At 40.0% G+C, this 21,057-nt stretch overlaps 1 protein-coding gene across 4 annotated transcripts in view; it reads right to left on the bottom strand.

Annotated features, from left to right (window-relative positions):
- Positions 1 to 7,915: 7,915 nt before the first annotated feature.
- The window catches only part of HGF (hepatocyte growth factor), a 63,102-nt gene continuing 49,960 nt past the window's right edge, over positions 7,916 to 21,057 (bottom strand). For 2 of the 4 annotated variants that reach the window (XM_040971051.1, XM_040971059.1), the window contains exons 12-18: positions 18,133 to 18,171; positions 16,856 to 16,952; positions 13,291 to 13,365; positions 12,464 to 12,610; positions 11,499 to 11,605; positions 11,265 to 11,410; positions 7,916 to 8,226 (exon numbers count right to left, since the gene is read on the bottom strand). In XM_040971051.1, the coding sequence (XP_040826985.1) occupies positions 8,050 to 8,226; positions 11,265 to 11,410; positions 11,499 to 11,605; positions 12,464 to 12,610; positions 13,291 to 13,365; positions 16,856 to 16,952; positions 18,133 to 18,171 (788 nt within the window). In that variant the 3' untranslated portion in view covers positions 7,916 to 8,049. Of the gene's footprint in view, positions 8,227 to 11,264; positions 11,411 to 11,498; positions 11,606 to 12,463; positions 12,611 to 13,285; positions 13,366 to 16,855; positions 16,953 to 18,132; positions 18,172 to 21,057 lie in introns of all 4 variants that reach the window. The other 2 variants (XM_040971068.1, XM_040971077.1) reach the window with 1 other exon arrangement.

The following is a 21,057-nucleotide window of genomic DNA, read 5'->3' as shown; positions in this document are numbered from 1 at the left end:
TCCATTTGGGATGCCAATGGAGGGGGTGGCAGCTTTTCTCATTATGCCACAATGCTAGCCCCCAAGTAAACCTTCACTGACCTCTTAACATCTCCGTCATTTACACAAACCCAAAGAGCTATAGATTTTGTACAATCCGTCTAGAAGTCTCCTCGCAGCACGTCCCCCAGCAATCGTTTTCGACGGGGTCTGAAGTCACAGAAGACGCCTGTTTCAGAAATGGCCTTGTCCTCTTGTATCCTTTGTGTATCGTTTGTGTAGTCATTCTATGAGCACCACCACAAAGTGGCTCTGCCCCGCTCCTGAAATGTCTGACTGGCAATCCAACCTTGTTTTTTCTGCAAATTCTTTCTTTCCAACCAAAAGAATGTGAGAATTTCCTCTTGGGATGGGTCTTTTGACAACTGAAGACAGCCAGGGAACTCATTCTTGAACTCTTTCTTCTTTGTTCTGCAAGATTTTAATTTTTTTTTTTTTTTTTACCATTTTAAAAAGCTGGATTTCTAGGTACTTCCATCATTTTTGTTTTGCAAAATAGAAATGTTTTAGAACACAGCTACATATTCTAAACTAAGATTACACACGAATGCCAAGTCATCTAAAAACTCAGAGTTCAAAATAGACAATATATTTGTACAAATTTTAAAATGTTTGCAAAAATTGATACCAAAGTGCCACTTTTCTCTGCCTCATTTCATTGTAATGCAGTCAGCCCGCCGATGTCTCTGAGTTCAGAATGCTTATCAAGTTAAAACATTCTGCGAAGTAAGGAATAATCTTTTGAAACGTTTTAATATCCACCAAATGACCTATTTGCAAGTAGGCAGTGAGGGGACTGTTGTTGGTGTAAATTATTTCCACCCCCACCCCCGGGATGATGACATCAACCCTTCAAGGAAAGAAACCCACATAGAAACCCACATGCCTGCTTAATGTAAGCCATACTCATTTGCTAATGCCTTTACCTAACAGCAAACTGCAAACGTATTTGTTTTTTGTTGTTATGTTTTAATTCCTAAGAGCCACAGCATGCCTTGTAATTGACTGTCGCTGTCCTGCAGCGATGGACTTGGTGCACGGAGCCGATAATAACACGCGTGGACTCTGACTGATGGTCAAAAGCCGAAGTTTATTAGGGGCATCAGACTTTATACTCTGAAAGTCCGTATGGGGTAGGGGAGGAAGTATCGAGCTCATAAACAAAACCATCAACTGTTTTCGCACTCTAGATTGGAATTCCTTTTGTCTTGTATATCGGGCTAGGTGTTCTCATTTACATGCTGTTTACTCGACCCGTAGGAACTATCTCCCAACAGGTATACAAAAGGTAGCCATTTGGTTGTTTTCATGCAAATACTGCCCAATGAACTGCAATCCTGTGCTGCTGGCCTTCCAGGGACACAATGTCCTCCTACAATTGACAATTTAAAATTTAGTGTTTCTTTTCCAAGTGTCTAGTGAGTGCAATGCAATAAATCATTTTATGTATTTTTATTTATCCATCATTTATTTGACAGAGACAAACAGCCTTGCCATCTTCAGTTTCACTCCTCCAATGCCTTTCACTGCTTTAGAGGCTGTTCCAAGCTGAATCTGAGAGTTGGAAACACAACCCAGGACCCATTGCATGGACAGTTACCACTGTCTCACAATCATGCATTTGCAACGAGTTAGATTTGGGAGTTGAAGACGGGACTCCAAGTCAGGCACTCTGATATGGGCTATAGCATCCAAACACCATCCCCATAGACCATTTTAAAATAACTCCACTTCATAATTTAAGTCGAAATCACAAAATCAGGTTTAAGTAAATAATCCTTAACCTTCACTGTGCAGTTATTACCCAAATTCCGCATCTCTTATTAACATTGAGAGGTCTCTTCAGAAAAAGGAAAAATGTGTGACAAAATATTCACTGCAAATATTTGCTGCAGTGCAAGTACTGACCCATGAGGTTCACATGCCAATTGGCATGTTGGTCCCGTACGCTAGGACCTGGATTTGATGTCCGACTCTAGCACCTGACGTCTTCTCAACGCAGCTCCCATCAGCAAATAGTGATGGCGGAAGTGTTGACTCCCCGTCACCCACAGGAAAAACCTGAATTTAGCTTCTGGCTCCTAGCTTCAACCTGGGTTAGCCCATGTCCATGATAGGCATGGGGGGAGTAAACCAGTGAATAAGAGTTCTGTGTCTCTCCATCCATTTACCTGCTTTCAAAATAAAATATAAAGCAAAATACTTGAATATATTAGGACCCTGTGTGTGTGTGTGTGTGTGTGTGTGTGTGTGTGTGTGTGTATTCAGGTGTATTGAGAGAGTCGGGTCCTAAGCAGATTTGGAGTAAGGTTACATATCCTGTGTTTTTGTGTTAATACTGCTATTGTTGTTCACTGTTTAAGCACACATGTGCATAAAGCCAGCCCATAATCCCATGATGCTTTTTAACTATATTCAGCCATTTCTTTGCTTTGCTGGATAGTTTCCGTTTTGTTTAGGTGTGCTTTAGGGAATCGTGTACTCTATGATACAGTGACCTCTTCCCAATCACTACAAATATTGCATTTACTTGAAGAAACATTTCTGCCTTCACAAATAATACATGCAATCAAGCTATTTGTAAAACATAACCTTCCCAGAATAAAACCTTTTTTGAAAAGGTATTATTATTATTAATTATGATTATCATTATTATTATATACTTGGAAACCAGAGTAACAGAGAAAAAAAAATGGCCAATGTGCATCCATGGCTCCAAATCTTACAATAGCCATGACTAAGCTGTGCTAAGCCCAGGAGGCAGGAACCGCATCCGGGTGTCCTACGTAGAAGGTAGACATCCCACGCCTTGGGCGATCCTCTGCTGCCTTCCCAGGCTCTTTAACAGGAAACCGGATCAGAAGCAGAAAAGCTAGTCTCCAGTTTGCATTCTGATAGGAGATGTCAGTGTCCCAAGCAGCCATTTAACCTGTTCCTAAAACAAAAGTCTTTATCTAATATTTACACTGAGAAATGATATGTTGGAGATGAAGTCGCAGATTGCTGTTTTAGAATGCTTCAAGAAGAGTGCGTTCATTGGAGACTAATAAAACAAAACAGAGATGTAACCCCCAGGTTAGTAGGCAGAGGAAATGCACATGAACGGGAATCTGTACAAGAAGAAAAAGGAAGATAGATAAACTATATTTAACGCATAAAGTATCTCCAAGTATTATGTGGCAGCTCCCACATATTTTTAGGGGTGTTCCCTCTTATAGGCTTCCATAGTAAATCCTAAGAGTTGTTCAGGACCAGGCTACTCAAAAAGAACAGAGTGTAAATTTATAATGCAATGGCATTCTGTAAGATAGAGGGGAAAATGAAAGATTTAGAAAAATCAACCCTGCAGTACTTGCTTTACGATGATCAGCATCATCAATGAAAAGATGTGGGAGTTGATGTACTGCTTGGGATACGCATTTCCAGGCGCCACTTCTAGTTTCAGCTTCCCTCTAATTTGCATCCTGGGATGCAGCAGGTGGTATAGCCAATCATCGCTTTCCTGTCATTCACAGGGAGGACGCTGCCTCTGCTCTGGATTCCAGGTCTTTGGCTTGGCTCTGCCCTGGTCGATGCAACTATTTGGGGAGTGACTCACTGGATGGAAGATCTCTCTGTATCCATCTCTGTTTCTTTTCTTCTTTCAAGTAAGAAACGAGAAAAACAGAAGATATTGTATTTTGTTATGGGCTACCGTGCCTCAATCATTATTTGAACTTGGTAGCTATGCCAGAATAAGCGCTATAGCAACAATTCGAGGTGGAGAGAGAGGAAAGAAGCTATCATTTAAAACAGTCAGTGTTGCTATGCGCTCTGTTGGTTCGGATCATCAATGAGTCTCATTTAAATCTAGTGTTTGATTCCTGTTTCTTCTGAGTTTCATGTGTATGTTGAAGACAATCCCCAAATTAACCAACTGAATGATTTACACTTATCTGTGTAAAATATAATAATGAAAAACATTTTGTCAGCCAAGACCATATTTTATATATACTGGCAAATACAACAGGATTATTCTTGCAAATATAAAAGTGACCAAATGAGGGCCAGCAGGTGACACAGAGGGTTAAGCTAGTGCTACTGACACTGGCATGCCATATTAGATTGCTGAGTGGAGGCTTGGGAATTGAGCACCACAACACTCTGCTTGGGAAGGCCACGTGGAGCTCCTGGCTGCTAGTTTTCACCTGGTTTATTCCCATTTGCTATGCCCATTGAATCGGCCAATCAGCAGCTATAGCATTATTCTGTCTCTTCCACTCTTTCTGATTGCCCATCTTTCAGATAAATCATTTTTAAACAACAAGGTGACTAAATGGTCATCTTTTATAATAGGAAATGGAAGTGCATAGAAAGTTTATTATTCGTTTTTCTTTATGTTTATGAAAACTCACTTGCATTGCCTTGGAAAGGAGTTGGAACAGAATCAGTTTATCTGAGTTCTAAAAATGAGATGTCTTGTGACAAATTATAGAGGATGTGTCTCATTGAAATTGGTGGTGTCTGCATTCAGATCCTAGGATGAATACAAATGCATCGTGACCATAAAAGAGAAGGAAAACATTCTGATAAAATATTTTATTATCATTAATAAAAATAAGGATATAATCATGGTTATAAAAATAATAGCTTTATTAACTACAGAAACTTTATAATACAAGTCATAACCACAGTGTTTCCTTTTTTTGGGTAAGCATCTTGCTATACGACAGGCAGCTTATCAATTTTGTATTTACACACAAAACAAAGTCATAATATCCACAGTATTCGTTTTCAGTTTCTTAAAGACAGAAACTTTCTGTGCAAATGGAAATGAACCCATTTAAGTTTCACTGTCAAGATCTGAGTCCAGATCTTGACCCAAGATCAAGAGTCCAAAGAATTCAAGGAGCCAGAGAATTTTAACTTTTCAGGTACTAGTAAATTCTTGATTTTGGACTCATTTGAACATCGCAAAATTTCTTCATTTTTGGAGATTTTTTTTTGAAAGGAGATTTATTTTAAAAATACGTATTTGAAATACAACGTGCTTTTACTCTCATTTTGCTTTTCAAATGAGTTTATCTATAAAGAGTGAGGTGTAGTCCATTAAAAGTCATTTTCTAAATAGTAAATCAATTTAAAGCTCTGTATTCCAAATGCTCATTAAAATTTTTTATCTCATCATGTCCATATGGTGAAATCAGCATTTAAGGAATAGAACGCTGAGAAAAAAAAATGTCTGACAGCAATTTCTCATTTCTTGACAGTGTTCTTTTCAAGAGAACGTTGCGGCTAAAACATTCGCTTTGGAGAGTACCATTGGTACCAACAAGAAGTATTCACAGGAATAAAGGAAGTACAATTTTGCTATCATACGCCATTACCATTATTTTTCTTGCCTTCCAGTGTTTCACAGGTCCCATAGTTGGAAACACTTCGAAAGCAAGCAAGAGCCTGTTAATACTAAAGATGGACTCGCTGTAAACCCTTTTACTGGGGACCTGCCCACAGCAAACAGGTAGAAGTCATTACACATTGTACAATAAAATTAAGGAAGCATACAAAAAGATTGTCATCCCTTCTGCACGGCAGAGGCCTCGTGACAAATACTTAAATTTGACATTTTAATTCCCAGGAGACATAACAAAATGTCTACCATTAGAACAGCATATAACCATTACCTCAACAGCCAAAACAAAACAGCATTTAAGAGATCCTTAATGTGGATGACACCAACTCAAATGAATTTTTTTTTTTGGATGACCTGGGCATTTACATTTTATAACTTTATTCAGGAAAGAAGATACCCAATACATAGCATCTTTCAGCAGAGAGAAGACGTGAATATTTCACATCCAGCTTTTGTTGTCGGCTGTGCCCAACACCCTCTATTACAAAGGAAATCCAAAGACAAATTGCTTTGTACACCATATTTGATGGTTTATTGATGTAGGTGTTTTCATTTGTCAATAGAAAAAGAAAATAAAAGGTCTGAAAATTTAGCTGCACCTTATGTTTAGGCCATCTCTAACTCTCTTTCCAGGGAAACATGGAGAAAAAGACATGGAATATTTGGAAATATGAGTATTTAAGATGATTGCATTTTCATAAAAGTTTTACAAATATCATTTTTATATGTGACTTAATACAACGTGGCCAGTTCAACAAGAGGAAGGGATGAAACGTAAGGTTTTGACAATATACCTTGGAAATGGCAACATTTCCAGGAGAGCAAGACAATCAGATAAAAGAATAAAAATTGGCAGTAGGTTGGCTGTCCCTTTGCTTTTATTTCCCATCTCTTGACCCTAGGATTTTATCACTAAAGAATCAAATGAAAAAGGCACAATTCATATAAGATTTATACTGTATAAACCTAGCGCTCCAGTGAATTTTAAAACGTGTTTGCTCAAGATTGAGCAGAGAATGCTCCTGGGACAGTATTTAGATCTTTGCCTTGACAATAAATCATTGCAGAAGATCAAGGCAAAAAAAAAAAAAAAATAAGCCCACAGCATTCCGATTATGTGCTTGAAGTTCTGTTGTTCTGTGCAGAAAGACTTGATGAAATTTCAGAGCTATCCTATTACTTGTTGTCATCACATAACACAATAATAAATATGGCAATGTGGCTGTTATCATGCAGAATACACAGCTTACTTGAGTGTCTCCTACGGCACCAGGAAAGAATTATGTCAAATGGGCTAAGAAATGAGGCTAGGTTGATAAAATACAATCAAGATGAAACTCTAGATAAACTCTGTTTTCTGTCCTCCCTCTCACACACTTTTTCCCTAGCCTTGAAATGAGCTTTGTTACTTTCAAAGATTTCCAGCTTGAAAAAAAAAAATATCCTCTATTTTTTTCCTCCAAGATTATTTCTTAATGGATGACTTTATGAAGAACTATTTACAGAATTTCGAGAGATAAAGAAATTGTCCTCTTAAATAATGTTTAAAAAAAATATACAGATAGCGACTTTAGTGCCAATCTCAGCAGCAAGAAATGAACCTATTTAAATACATTTTTAGGGACCCAAAACACTTTCAACTTCCTCAGTAAGATGCACGGCCCAAGCACTTAAGGAAGATAGATGAATAAATACCTTGCATACATATTTGGCCCTAAATTTGCAGGAAAGGAATATTATAAATACACATATCATCTCATTGCTTTAAGAGTTAGAGACAATAAGAAATAGTCAGGATGATAAATACAGGTAGACACCTAGAGTTAGTGTCATTTGTGGGGCCACAATCACATTTGAGATGTCCAAAAGCTGGGTCAAGTCCAGCTAAGATACAAGTTGCGCCATGCACCTGCCAGTTTTTCTTAAGACATCGAATGGCCTTCGGAACTTCTTTCTTGAAGAAAAAATGAAAATAAAAAAAAAAAAAGCAGGCACATACTTCCATAACGTTTGGAGATGACAGCAGCTAGGTCAGGGTCTGACTGTGGTGTGTACACGTGGGCTGTGGGTTCTAGGAACCGTGTGCCCGGGCATCAAGATGGCGAGCTGCCTGATGCAGATAGAGGAAGGATCCATAGTATGTGACATTGGAAAGGTAATTTAAGATTGAGTTACAGTTTGTGAATACAAGGTGTTGATTTATTTATTTTTTTTTGAGAAGGCTAAAGTGTTCTTTAGTTATTGGTTATTCGTGATTAAGAAGCTAACCTTGGTAAGCAGTGTAGAGAGATAAATCTTTCTCATTAAACCCTTTATCATCCAACAATGATAACTTTGCTTATTTTTTTTTTTAAAAAAATTCCATTCAAGTATCTTCAGGAGATGTGTTACTGCACTTCCGTGTACCTTAATTCACTTCAACATTTACAAAATAACACTGATAAACAAAACAAAAAAATCCATATATATACACATACATATATATATATTAAAGAGTATGTTAACAAACATGACACTCAAGTAGTTGTTGTAGGATTGTTGTGACTCTTTCATTCCATGGCCTCTGCAATGCTCGTGGAAAGAGAGCTGTGTTGCTGGACGCCTCAGACACACTTCAGCTATGGCTGTGGCACCTTATACGTTAATAGAATTTTGTGTATCCACTTTGCGTAATAGGCGACTCGGACAAAGATACCCGGACGATTTGGAACGGCACAACCACGACCAGGGACGATGACGCCAAGAACCAATCTCATTTTATGTTGTTCACAAACAAGTGGGCCGCCGTAATCCCCCTAGAAGAGGAGCCATGCAATCAGAACAAACTAAGGTTTTAGAAATAGAAAGACTAATTCAGCAGCTTTATCTTATACTGACTTGTATTTCAGCGACGAACGGATATGAAAAGGAATAAGGGCAACTGAGACGAGCAGAGATTCAAATCGCTGTGCTAAACTTTGTTCTACCGAGTCTGCCAACAGGCAAAAAGTTTAAAGTGCTATATTATCTGTGGTAGTCACTTAAGAAGTACTTGCCTTTTCCAAAAAAAAAAAAATAATAATAATAATAATAATAATCAACCATAAAATGTCCTTGGTTTTATTGGGCAAGAACTAAAAATTAACATCTAACCATTGATATCACTAAAAAGGCAGCTTTCATATTTATTTTACTCTTCTGATGCTCAAACTATGTCAAACATCGGAACTATGGAAACTGTAGCAAATGGACAAATTCCTTTGTAACAGCATAGTTTTAACGACTGAACGCCTACTCCAGTTCCCTCCCCTAACCCTGTCCCAGGTAATTTTAACGACTGTAAAAAACCTTACTGTTAATAAAATAAAAGTGTTTTTCCTGGCAATGAATGCTCTTCCATTGGCTGATGGTGCAAGTAGCTAGTGTATTTACTTGCTTTCTGAAGTACAACTTCATGTCACGGAATCCCTCTCTTGTGGCAGGCGACACCATCGCACCAACAGTATGTGTAAGTATATATATTGTTACACATATCATCATTGCAGCTCTGTCATACCTCTTCCAAAGAGCATATAGTTTCCTAAAACTGCAACAAGCGCTTTTGGTTTCCTGCAATGAACAAGAATACTCGGGACCATTGGAATGTCTCCCCATCAGGGAAACAAACATCCCAACCTTTGCCAAAAAAAAAAAAAAATCATTGTGGAAAGAAGAGAACCATCAACACTTCTTGATGAGAAAAAAAAAAAAAAATCAAGGTGGAGATGATAAAGCCTGGCATCGCACAGCAAAGCGGAAGTGCTCTGTCTCACAGCCTGTGCAGGAACCACGCCTCACCGCATCACCAGCAGGTGCAGGAGTGGCCGAGTGGCCGAACATGAGAGCGCCCAGTACCACTCACTTCAGAGACTCACCGAGTGCGAGGCTGTTGTTAGGGCACAAGCATTGGGTAAGATTCTCTTTCAACGCCTAACTTGAAACAGGAGAGTCAGGTGCTATAGAAAATGTTTTGAGTATTTTTTTGAGAAGTGAGAGAATAGATCTGAAAGCCAGTCTTGTGGACAAAGGTAAAAACCACGAAAATGGTGAAGTAAGGAAGCTGAGTTGGCGTGCATAGTAAACCCGACAAAAAGCTGTTTCTTTCTGAGAAGATTCATTGCATCTTCATCGGAAAGTCAGATACACAGAAAGCAGCAGAGACAAAAAGGAAAATCTTCTGTCTGTTGATTCACCCCCCCCCCCCAAGTTGGCCGAAACGGCTGGAGCTACGTCCATCCAAATCCAGGAGCCTGGAGCCTCTTTCTGGACCCCCTCGTGGGTGCAGGGTCCCAAGGCTTTGGGCCAGCCTTGACTGCTTTGTCAGGCCACAAGCGGGGCCACTGGGACACAAACCAGCACCCTTATGGGATCCTGGCACATTCGAGGTTAGATCTTTAGCTGCTAGGCTACCGCACCAGGCCCCAAAAAGCTATTTCTGTGAAGTGACTGTCTAGTTGCTTTTTTGGTAACTTCACAGAAGCTCGGATAAGCACCCGACCTTCCCGGAAGTTGTGGCAAGATTCTGTGCAGCCAGAGAGAAACATCTACGCAGCAGAAACATCATCGCTCACGAGACGTGATGGATTTCTCTGCCTTTCTCTCCCTCTCAAAATGTACTTTTTTAAAAATGTTTTCATGGTAGAATCTTCACCTTCATAAGTCTTTTGCCAGAAGGACATCAGATTTGAAAGCGTTTATACACACAAAATCTAACAGTGGCATTTCAAAGTCATTTTTTGACAACGTAGCTCACTCAATATTTCCTTAGCAGAAATAAAAACCTCAGAGCATGCATTTGACACCTGCGATGCCCCAGGTCTCAATCGTTCACTTACACACCCTTCCAAGAGCCATGCTTGTTTTTTTTTTTATTTGTTGCCTCATGCCTTGCTGTCCTTCAATCCCACAAGCCCGCATCTCCAAGGCCTGCAGAGCAAGTCTCTTCCGTCCAAAATGCGTCTAAAATAACCGCTTAACAGCTTGTCTATGTAAAATTGCGATAGGAACGCTGCCAAGTTGAAAGAACGGTTGCCTAACAAAGCAAAATATCCCAAATTCTTCCAGTCAACAATCTTTGACCTTTAGTTTAGTTTTCTTTTTGTTTTTTTTTCTAAAGAGAGTTCTTTTGGATACTGCCACAAACGCCAACTTAGCCAAAAACATGTTGCAAAGCTTACAACGAGGCATGTATATTTTAGCAACACCGTTAACGCGGATCACTTAGGGAGAATTTGGGGGGAAACAATCAGATAAATTGAGAAAAATGTCACAAAAAATGCGAGTTCGTATAAAAAATGGAGTTGGATATTTTTAATTTGGACGGCTTTCCCTCAGGGCTGTGGTTTATCGGGTTAATGTCCTTTGCAAAACGAAAGGCATCAATTTTCAGCGAATAATGTATGGGTTGAATGCGACCGCCTGGGATCCCGTATGGGCACAGGTTCTAATCCTGGCAGGTCCACTTCCCATCCAGCTCCCTGTTTGTGGCCTGGGAAAGCAGTCGAGGATGGCCCAAAAGCCTTGGGATCCTGCTCCTGTGTGGGAGACCCGGAAGAAGTTCCTGGCTCCTGGCTTCAGATCGGCATAGCATCAACTGTTGCGCTCACTTGGGGACTGAATCATCGGACGGAAGATCTTCCTCTCTGTCTCTCCTCCTCTCTGTGTATCTAACTTTCCAATAAATCAATAAATTTTAAAACAAAATTGAGGATATGCTTATGTTGACCTGGGAAAAATACATATGCAGAAAAATTTAAAAAGCATGTGGTGTTACACTATCAATCACTGGCTATTGCTTAAGGAACTTCTGTTGTACCTCACAGGGTCCTGAGCCAATCTTCTCGGCGCCAGCGCATATCTCAGACTCCTTGAGAGTCACTTTGCCTTGATGCTGCTGTGTGCATTTGTCATTCCCCATGATGTAGAGATGAGCCACTCGCAGCAGGTCATCAGAGTTGATTACTGGATAGGCGCAAAAACAGACACGGTTAATGAGCACGCAGACAGGATGACAATAGAGAAATCGCTTCACGCTTTCCAACCAGCTTACATCCGGTGTAGCCCCAGCCATACACACTGCAAGCGGTCTTTTCAGGAATTGTGCATCCATAATTTGGTAGATCAATTGTACTAACAAAATCATCCAGGATGGCAGGCCTGAAAGAGAGAGAGTAAAACCCATCAGTAACCTCAAACGAATTCGAGGAAAATTAGCATTTAGATCATAGTGCTCGTGTTTAACCTATTTAGAAAAGCGCCTTGCTTCTAAAAAAAGAAGAAAAAAAGTGGGAAGAAATATCTAATAGACAGAGAAGAAATATGGAGTAAGTCATAGAAAAGTGAGTCATTTATCGGGTAAGCGTTCAGCTGTATTCTTTTTTTTTTTTTTTTTTAAAGATTTATTTTTATTATTTTTTCATTGGAAAGGCGGATATACAGAGAGGAGAGACAGAGAGGAAGATCTTCCGTCCGATGATTCACTCCCCAAGTGAGCGCAACGGGCCGATACTATGCCGATCCGAAGCCAGGAGCCTCTTCTGGGTCTCCCACGTGGGTGCAGGGTCCCAAAGCTTTGGGCCATCCTCGACTGCTTTCCCAGGCCACAGGCAGGGAGCTGGAAGGGAAGCGGGGCTGCCGGGATTAGAACCGGCGCCCATATGGGATCCCGGGCGTGCAAGGCGAGGACCTTTAACCACTTGCGCCACCGCGCCGGGCCCTCAGCTGTATTCTTAAAGATGAGTGTTCTTCATTTGAAAGTCATCACAGAATTACACACGATATTTCAGTTTCAAAACAGGCTGATCAGAGCATTGGCCCAACTTCACGTAGCCAAATTCGAAATTGTTTTAAGTGCAACATATCCAAATGCACACACATACACATATATGTACCGGAGATGGTACCCACGCCTCCAGAACATCTAGGCCAGTGGGAAAGAATTTTCATATAGCTAAAGAAACAACTTTAATGATTCTAATCCAGCTTGAGTCAGAAAATGGTTCCATAGGAACCCACCTCGCAAGCTTCAGTAAAACCAGGTCGGATCCTTCCGGCCCGTACACCAGCTGGGAGACATTGAGAACCTGCCTACGCTTCTCATCGCCCCTTCCATGGACATCGTGAATTCCCAGCCATGCTTCGTAATCCTTCAAGTCTTTGTTTCTGGGGAAGAATAACAATGACAATGTAAATACCTAATTACAAATTGTGTAGCGTTATTCGCATCTCTGCTTCATTACATTTGCTCGTAAGACCAGATCAAAAGATGTCTCTAGGGACTCAACCCCGCTCTTGGCTGTGCTTCTTAGAGTGTGAGTCACTTGTGAAAAATCCTCACCTGATTTATAACTTAGTGCACATACTGTTCTGTCTCTATGATTCATATATCTGCTGCATTCAAAAAGGCTGAAGTTTAACACGGACAAAAATCAAACTCAACTTGATGAGAAGCAGGGAGTTAGCTTATGCAAGCTCATTTTTGTGGGTTGACCATACGTTGGAAAAGAGGGGCAAGGACTGGGAGAAGACAGTGGATAATTCTGACAGCGTTCTATCCTGGCACAGTGCGTGTGGGAGGTGAAGCCATAGATGAATCTAGAATGTAACCAGTTCTTTACTGTAAGGGTCATAGGCTCTGATCACAAAAAAGATAAGATATTCCCCAGTATGAAAAGTCCAAAGAAGTCAATACTATTAAAATCAATTTGAAAAAGAAATGATTGCATTCACCAGCGCCCCCCACCCCACTGCTGTTGAATCGCTATAAAAAGAACATACATTTTAAGATTAAATGTAACCATCAAATTTGTCCCAAGCAAATAGTACTTTCAAGATCACCTGACCTGGAAGGGAAGCATTGTCTCGCAGTGAGCACCCAGCTTTCTTTTATCAAAGATCCTCCACAAATATGTTTATTTCTAGGGGAAAGAGGAAAGAGAAATGAGCAAACGATGGGCAGCAAGAGTGGCCAATTCATGCAAAAGCTGTGACTCTGGTTGCCAAACATGAATAGACTGGAAAGGAACACATAAACGTCCACCCAGTGGAGCAGTCATCCTGTTCTTAAAAGTGTTTGGTCATTGCAGCAAATACTTTTCTCACGTCGTGATCATCATCTTCCGAGATCAACTTTACTTCTGTATGAAAGACCCCATATTCATGCACTGTTGTCCGTTGCTGACACACGTACATCTAGCTTTGTAAGAGAAAACATATGCTACAGACCTAGGAAAAGTACAAAGAAAAATATAATCGCCTGGGCTTGCTTTAAATTCAGCATTTGGCTATAAGAAATGCAAATTTAACCTCTTAGTAAAACCCCAGAAACCATTCAGTGGTAGCTACATATTGTTCTGTTTCTGGATTGTTCTTTTCCTAGCCTGAATTTATATTTCAATGTTAAAATACAGCTGAGCTTGAATCAAATTCTTTATTCCATGTAGCATCAGCAATATAATGTTTCATTTATACATGGAAGGCAAATCATCAAAGGGAATTCCATAAAATGTTTATGGAGAATAACAAGTTCTAGGACACATATTTGCTGATACCCCAGATCTCTAAATTCATACTTTCTTGGAAAAAGGACATGTTTTCACAACTTACATTTCCAAGGAGTACAGCTGTTCAGTGCTCAGAGGGTCATGGAAGTTTCCCAGACCGAGCCCACAAATATTTATGACTTTTACCACACAGGAGGATAAGAGTATAGATTGGCTTTTAATTTCCTTTCCACTCAATATGTTGTGTTTTTTTTTTGGAATAAGAACTAAACAGCTGTTGTTATTAAAGAACTGGGATTTTTAAAGACAACACAAATTGAAGTATATAGCTCTCCAGTGGGTTGGGGAGGGAGAAAAGATTGGGGGCTGTCATTCCTGCTTTCCTAAGAATGGGGACAAATCAAGGATACGCCTTGATTTGAGAATCCTTCCTCTAATGTCAAAAATGCAGAATTATGGTTCAGTGGGCCTAGAAGCTGGCATGCCTACTGCAACAGCTGTGGGCCTGAATATTGCCCAGGTCCAGCTCCTGCCTCTTAGCTTCCTGATGAGGCACACGCTGGCAAACTTTGGCGTTCTTCCAGATTTCAGCATCCCTACTACCCGCGTGGGATGAGTGGATTGAGTGCCCGGTTCCCGGCTTTAGCATCACAGTCCTTGAGGGCACTTGGGTAGTCAACCAGCAGATAGAAGATCTCTCTATTTTGCTTTTCTCTGTCTATCTGTCTCTCCCTGTTTCTATCTCTGTGTATATGTGTATGTGTTTCTCAATTAAATATAAGGAGAAAAACAAAGTAAAGGCTTTGTTTCTTGGGGCTAAGAAAAAAAATCACAACTCACAGATGTGGATTCTTAAAAAAGAATTATGTAATAAGGAAAATTACATTTTTTGAACTTTATTGAATTTCCATAATAAAGTATATTTTCTACAAAAAAAGGAAATTAAACACTCCCAATCCTTTATTCTTTATTTGTGTCTAGTTTTTTTATCCAATCAGGTTTAATATTCTGGTTAGCTTCCCAATTCTATTTCAGTACCATATTCCTAGGACAGTTAAGCTATAATTATTAGATAAATATTTATGAAACCTTTCAAGTAATTTCCTGAGAGAAGAATGTATGGAAGGAGGTCATTATACTATTTCCTACAACGCTTGGCACCCTCTAAAATCCTGTGCATTCAAGAATATAAACTCCACATTTGCCAGAAAGTATGCACTTCGGTTTCAATTGTTGCTATTCCATTTGGATAACATGGTGACTTCAATTATCTACTTTATTCTGGAGGACTAAGGGTGATGGGATAAAGAGTTAACTGCAAGAAGAAATATGCAAGTTGCAGTGGATATTGGTAAGACACAGGTTGGGCCACCTGCATCCCATTTTAGGATGTGTTAAACTCTATTGTTGATTTCAGCTCTCTCCTAACACCAATGCAGCCAGGAAACTCAGTTCTCAGGGGCTGATTTCATGCTGGCCCAAGCCAGGCTGTTGTAAGTATTGGGTGAGTGAATCTGTGAATAGCAACTCTCTCTGCATCTCTGCGTGTTTGTGTCTTTCTGCCGCTCCTAGAAACGAATGCGTTTTTAATGGGGATTTAAATAAATAAGTAAAAAAAAAAAATCAATACCTGGGACTCTGAAGATGAAGGCAATGTTTAGGCATAAAATGTTGAGAGTGTAGGCTACAGCATGTAGTGGAAACAACAGCACTTGGAGAAATATGGGATATCCAGAACACAAGCAAAAATGTAGCAGGAATTCAGGTGCATTTGGAAGTTATATAAAGAAGTTATGAGATATATATAGCTATATACATCTGGGTGTGTGTACCCAAAATATAACTATATATATAAAACCACACAGAGAGGAAGATCTTGTGCCTGCTGGTTCACTCCCTAAGTATTCCCAGCAGCACGGACTGAGCTGATCTGAAGCCAGGAGCTTCTACGTGAATGCTGGGTCCCAAAGGCTTTAGGCCATCTTCTCCTGCTTTCCAAAACAGGGAGATGGGTGGGAAATGGAGCAGCCAGGACATGAACGGGCACCCATATGGGATCCCGGTGCTCTCAAGGCAAGAATTTAGCCACTAAGCTATTGCACCGGTCTCTTTGTATCTGATTCTTACAGCATCGTTACTTAACTTCCGAATCACAGTTTTACTTTCAAAATGGTTTTATGTGAAACCTGCTATTGATTATATTTTTTAAATTATTGAGCAATAGAGAGACACAAAAGAGAGAGAACGGAGGGAGAGAGAAAAAGAGAAACAACTCCTTAGTTGCTGTATTCCTACATAGATGCTCACAAATGGGCAGGCGTGGGATCCAGGAGCTGCAATGAGGCCCATCACTGGAGCCATCAAGTGTCTCTTCATAAGCAAGATGGATCGAGAAGCAGGAGCCGGGCCTTGAACCCAGGCAACCAGGTGTTGGGTGCGAGCAGCCTGGCCACTGTCTTAACTGCTAAGCCGCACGTCCATACCTGTCACTGATTTTCAGAAACGCTGGGACCTAGACATGTTAAGATACTTTTGTCTAAACTAGCTACCATAATGTCAAGCCCTTGCAGGTATTAATAATAGATTGCTAACATTTTTCGTAACGAATGCCTTAGAATGAAAAATTGCCATCTTTCATTGGAATGACCAGGGAAAATCAGAAGTTAAAAATAAATACAAGGTCTGTGATTTGATCATACTTAAACACGATAAAAATGAAGCCATGATATCCTAGATTGAAAATGAATAGAACATACACGAGAACCATAGCGGTGACATTAAGGTACGTGACAGTCCTCTGGCTAGCTGTCTCCTCTCAGTAAGAACCAGGGCATCCCTTGGAATAAGAGTCAGGGGCAACAGATCCAGGGCTTTTGTAAACACCAAAACAGGCAGGAATAATTACCTGTGTTTCAAACTAACCATCCATCCCACATTTGTTCTAGTTGGAATCCCATTGACAACTCGCAACTGCTTTGTTTTGGCACAAGATATCACAGGATCTGAAACGAGAACCGCACACAGCATTTTGAGATGCAACATGTCTCTGGCTGCTTCAATGCGACCCCAGCCAGACGAAACAAAATACTCTAACACCATCTGAAGAGCAGTTAGGACAGAGCGGATGTTACGTAACCACAGTGCCACATCAAGCCACAGACGTGCCATTCTCATTCTTCTGTTAGCGAGTGACACGTGAAAACGAATCAACTCAGGGCAAACAGGAATGCTGTGAGAATGACAAGTGGCTTTGGGCACAGTGCACTAAGAACAAATTCTCAAGCTTCAAGCTGATGTTGTACCTGCCTGAGCATCCTCAACATAAAGTGATAATCATTCGTAGTAGCTATTTCTAAATGTTAATAGAAACCGATAGCCTGAGGTGGAAAATCTGTTGTTACTTCCGAATTTACACAGTAGGAATACGATTATATTGAAATGCAGTACCAGCTTTAGATTGATAAATATTGTGCTCCGTTTACATAGCTAGTGCATCGAAACCATTTATCCGATGACATGGTGCAAACTTATTCAGAGTAGTATCTAGATTCCTCCAGAGGCTCATCTCACTTTGTCTCTACCTCTGCCCACAAACTAGAAGGGATTTCCACTGCTCCCTCAGCCCCCATGGGGCACAGCAGGTACTCTTTGAGTACCATCCTTCATCCCCAAAAAAGCAAGTGAGGATCAAAACCAAATCTCTCCCACAAGATTCTTCACTAGAGGATTACCGGAACCTCTTAGATGATACAATTCTTTGCCCAACAGACTTCCAGTCATGCAAAGAACTTCAAAGAGAAAGCAGAGAAAAGGATCCAGTAGCACCCCAGTCTGCTGGCAAGTTTTCATTCTGTCTCTAACTCCCTGATTCCTTTGAAGGATGGCATAGATAAAGGTGGTAGGTTCTCTCTGCTGCACCTTCAATGATAAGTAAATGCAAAGGCTTCTTTCACAGTCCTAGGTATTGGTCACAACTGACACATTTCTGATATAGAATTGAATTCTGTTATCCAGTGTGAGCTCGCCTTAAGAAACATGACATCATCCACACATAGCACTCAGCCATGTTTAGCTGAAAATGCCTCAATTCATCCTTATGACAGGAGTCAACAGCTATTTTTTTTTTCACAAAGAAAACGTCTTTCCCGGCACCCATAGATTCAAGTTGTGAAGGTTACTTACGATCTAAATTAACTATCGTGGGAGAAGTATCGCCTTCGCCTGTAAAAATAAATATGCAAACATTTACATGCTTCACATACAGACGTTTGTACTATAAAATAAATGTGTTGAAGCTCCGCTTTTCCTGAATTTGGGCCACTTATATAAATATGGTTGATGTCTTATGAAAATCTGAAATATAGTCTTAGTAATTTTGTACTAGAATGGACAACATTCTAAGAATGTGCCTGTTAGGATTATATGAGGAGAGAGCCCTATGTTTGGGTACTCGGGTCTTTGTGCGTGACTGCGTACCAGACGGTGGTCAGAGTCACCTGGCTAGCAGCAAGAAGATATCTTTTCGGCTAACAAACTCAAGATTGTGCCAAGCAGGAGTTTCAGCAAATGGATTTAATGCTCAGTATTTTTATTTTCAGTTGATGGAGGACAATAGAAACTGGACACACTGCAGAAATGTCTGCAAAGAAATCAGTGTCACTGATGGAAAACGAAGAAGAAGAGGAAAAGAGTGGAAACTGCACAAGAGTTCTAAAGCCCCACAGCCTACCCCTTGTTCATGTGCAACTAAAAGAGAAAGGCTCGGACGATGCTAGGACTGGGAAACATTTTATATAGTGAAAGCTGAGGTGCAAGACATTTCCTGGAGTGAATTGTCTGCCTGTACAGAACTGGGGGCACAGAGTTGAGGCGGGGACTGTCCACACTCAGCTGGCCGCGAATCCCATCAATGCCCTGGACTCGAATCAACCAGCAATAGTCACGTGCATGGATTCTTAAGTCAGATTCTTTATGTAGGCTTGCTTAGCAGTTACGGGATACAGAAGAGTTAATATTTGCTTTCAAAAGGGCTTTTATTTATGCTCAAGTTTCCAGAAAACCTAGGTTTCTGAATAAATCTGGAATTTTGACAAAGCACTCTATATTATTCTGGTATGCACTTGAATGAAACTTGAAATATCTACTTTATAGATACTTATGGTATCACTAACACATTTCATTTTCCTTGTGTTATTTTCTGCACCATCATGGTCACATTCTATAGATTAAAAAAATGTGATGTAAATATGATATCTGGTGCAGCTGAAATTTGGGAAAGGGAATCGCATCAATGACAAAAGTTTTATCTATGGCAAAGCATAGGTGTGTGTGAGTGTGGAGTGTGTGTGTGTGTGAATATCTGTTTAATATCAAAAATAAACATGCGTATTTCTGAAAACATAAAAACATTTTTACGATATTCTTGGGGTTGGACTCAAGTTTAAATCTTACGAATAACATTTTTCTCCACGCAAACATCTACGTTCCCTTCCATATATTTATATGAAAAGGTTCCATCACTCTGTGATTGTTCACATCATTGTATTCCTTGGTGCCTGAAGCCAGTGTTGCGATCCAGCTCTAAGCCAGAGCAATGTAACACTGGCATTGAGTATCAGCAGGTATGCTTAGTTGGAGTTCTGGCTGCTGCATTTCCCATTCAGCTCCCTGAACCTGGGAGGCAACAGAAGATGACCCAAGTGCTGGGGCCTCTATTATCCAAGGAAAGATCTGCATGGAGTTGCTACTGCTCTCTTTGGCCTGGCTGTTGTGGTCATTTGAGAGCAAAACAGTGCTTGGGTAAGATTCTCTCTCTGTCTCTCTCTCTCTGTGTCTCTCTCTCTCTGTGTCTCTCTCTACGTCTCTCTCTATGTCTTTCTCCCTCTCTCTGTCTCTCTCTCTCTGCCAATCTCTTCCCATCTCTCTCCTCTTCCTCACCCTGCCTTTCAAATAAGGGCATAGTATATGATATAGGACTTTACATACAAAACAGCTCAATAAGATTACAAACTTATGGATAAATGGAAATAGCAACAGAAGTTAAGTTTTTTAGTGCTTAATCTTATGCAATAGCGCTATCCTTAATAGCTGATATTTCCGTTGTACAACTTAAGATGAAAACAGAAAAAGAATCTTCAGTAGGCTAAGTGACTTGCCTAAGACAGTTACAGAGTTAGTGAGCTGGAATTCTTTCTCAGAAAGTTTGAGTCGAAGCTCTTAAGCACCGTAGTCTCAGAAGTTAACACTAAAGATTTCTAAGACACAGGAAGAATTCAGTATTTATGTAAACATACATAGGCACTTTTAATTTTATTTGGCATACTTGAAAATATATGTTAATGTATAAATATTCTAGAAAAATAGGAAGGCATCTTTTGTAAAAGAAAGGTACAGTGTGGAGATGGTTAATAGAGTTGTCACAGTTAAATAAATGATAAGAACTCCAAACTCCTAAAGATAAATTTTAGTAGCCTTTCACCAGGAAGAAAAGCCTAAATAAATCCTGACTATAAATACTGGTTGCAAAATGACAGTGCAAAAATATGTATTGGAATTAATGTTTGATATACATCGAAATAAAAATGAGTTATCTGCAATAGCAATTAATCAAATACTAGCAACACTCTAAACTCTTTCAACAGCACATTACTGACTTTCAGTTTTAAAATACTAGTGGGAAAGTTTTTTGAGAACTTCGAAATCGTAAAATCTGTGTTCCTTGAGTTTAAGAACCAAATCACATTGTCCTGAGGTTCAACAGAAATTTTACTCTCTCCACAAGCTAGATTGGGCAACTGTGATTCTTTTCCAAATCAGGAATTCTGTAGGGAAAGTAATATGTTTAAAAGCCAGATAACCAACTTCTCTCCCTTTCTTATTACATCACTGCACATTCTTTGGAGGACTTGTTTGTTTGTTAGTTTTTGTTTTATTTAAATGGCATAGAGTCAAAGACAGAGTTGTTCCAGCCAGTGGTTCATGCCCCACAAAACCTACAATCACCAAGGCTGGGCCTGGCTCTGAAACCTAGTGCTCAAACTCAATCTGAGTTACTCGCATTGGTAGCAAGGAGTCAAATCTTTGGTTATCATCTGCTGGCCCAAGGAT

The sequence above is a fragment of the Ochotona curzoniae genome, unplaced genomic scaffold (genome assembly GCF_017591425.1).
Source record: "Ochotona curzoniae isolate NIBS_2020 unplaced genomic scaffold, NIBS_Ocur_1.0 contig_21, whole genome shotgun sequence".
NCBI classification, from domain to species: domain Eukaryota; kingdom Metazoa; phylum Chordata; class Mammalia; order Lagomorpha; family Ochotonidae; genus Ochotona; species Ochotona curzoniae.
This window is presented reverse-complemented; position numbering and strand designations above follow the sequence as displayed.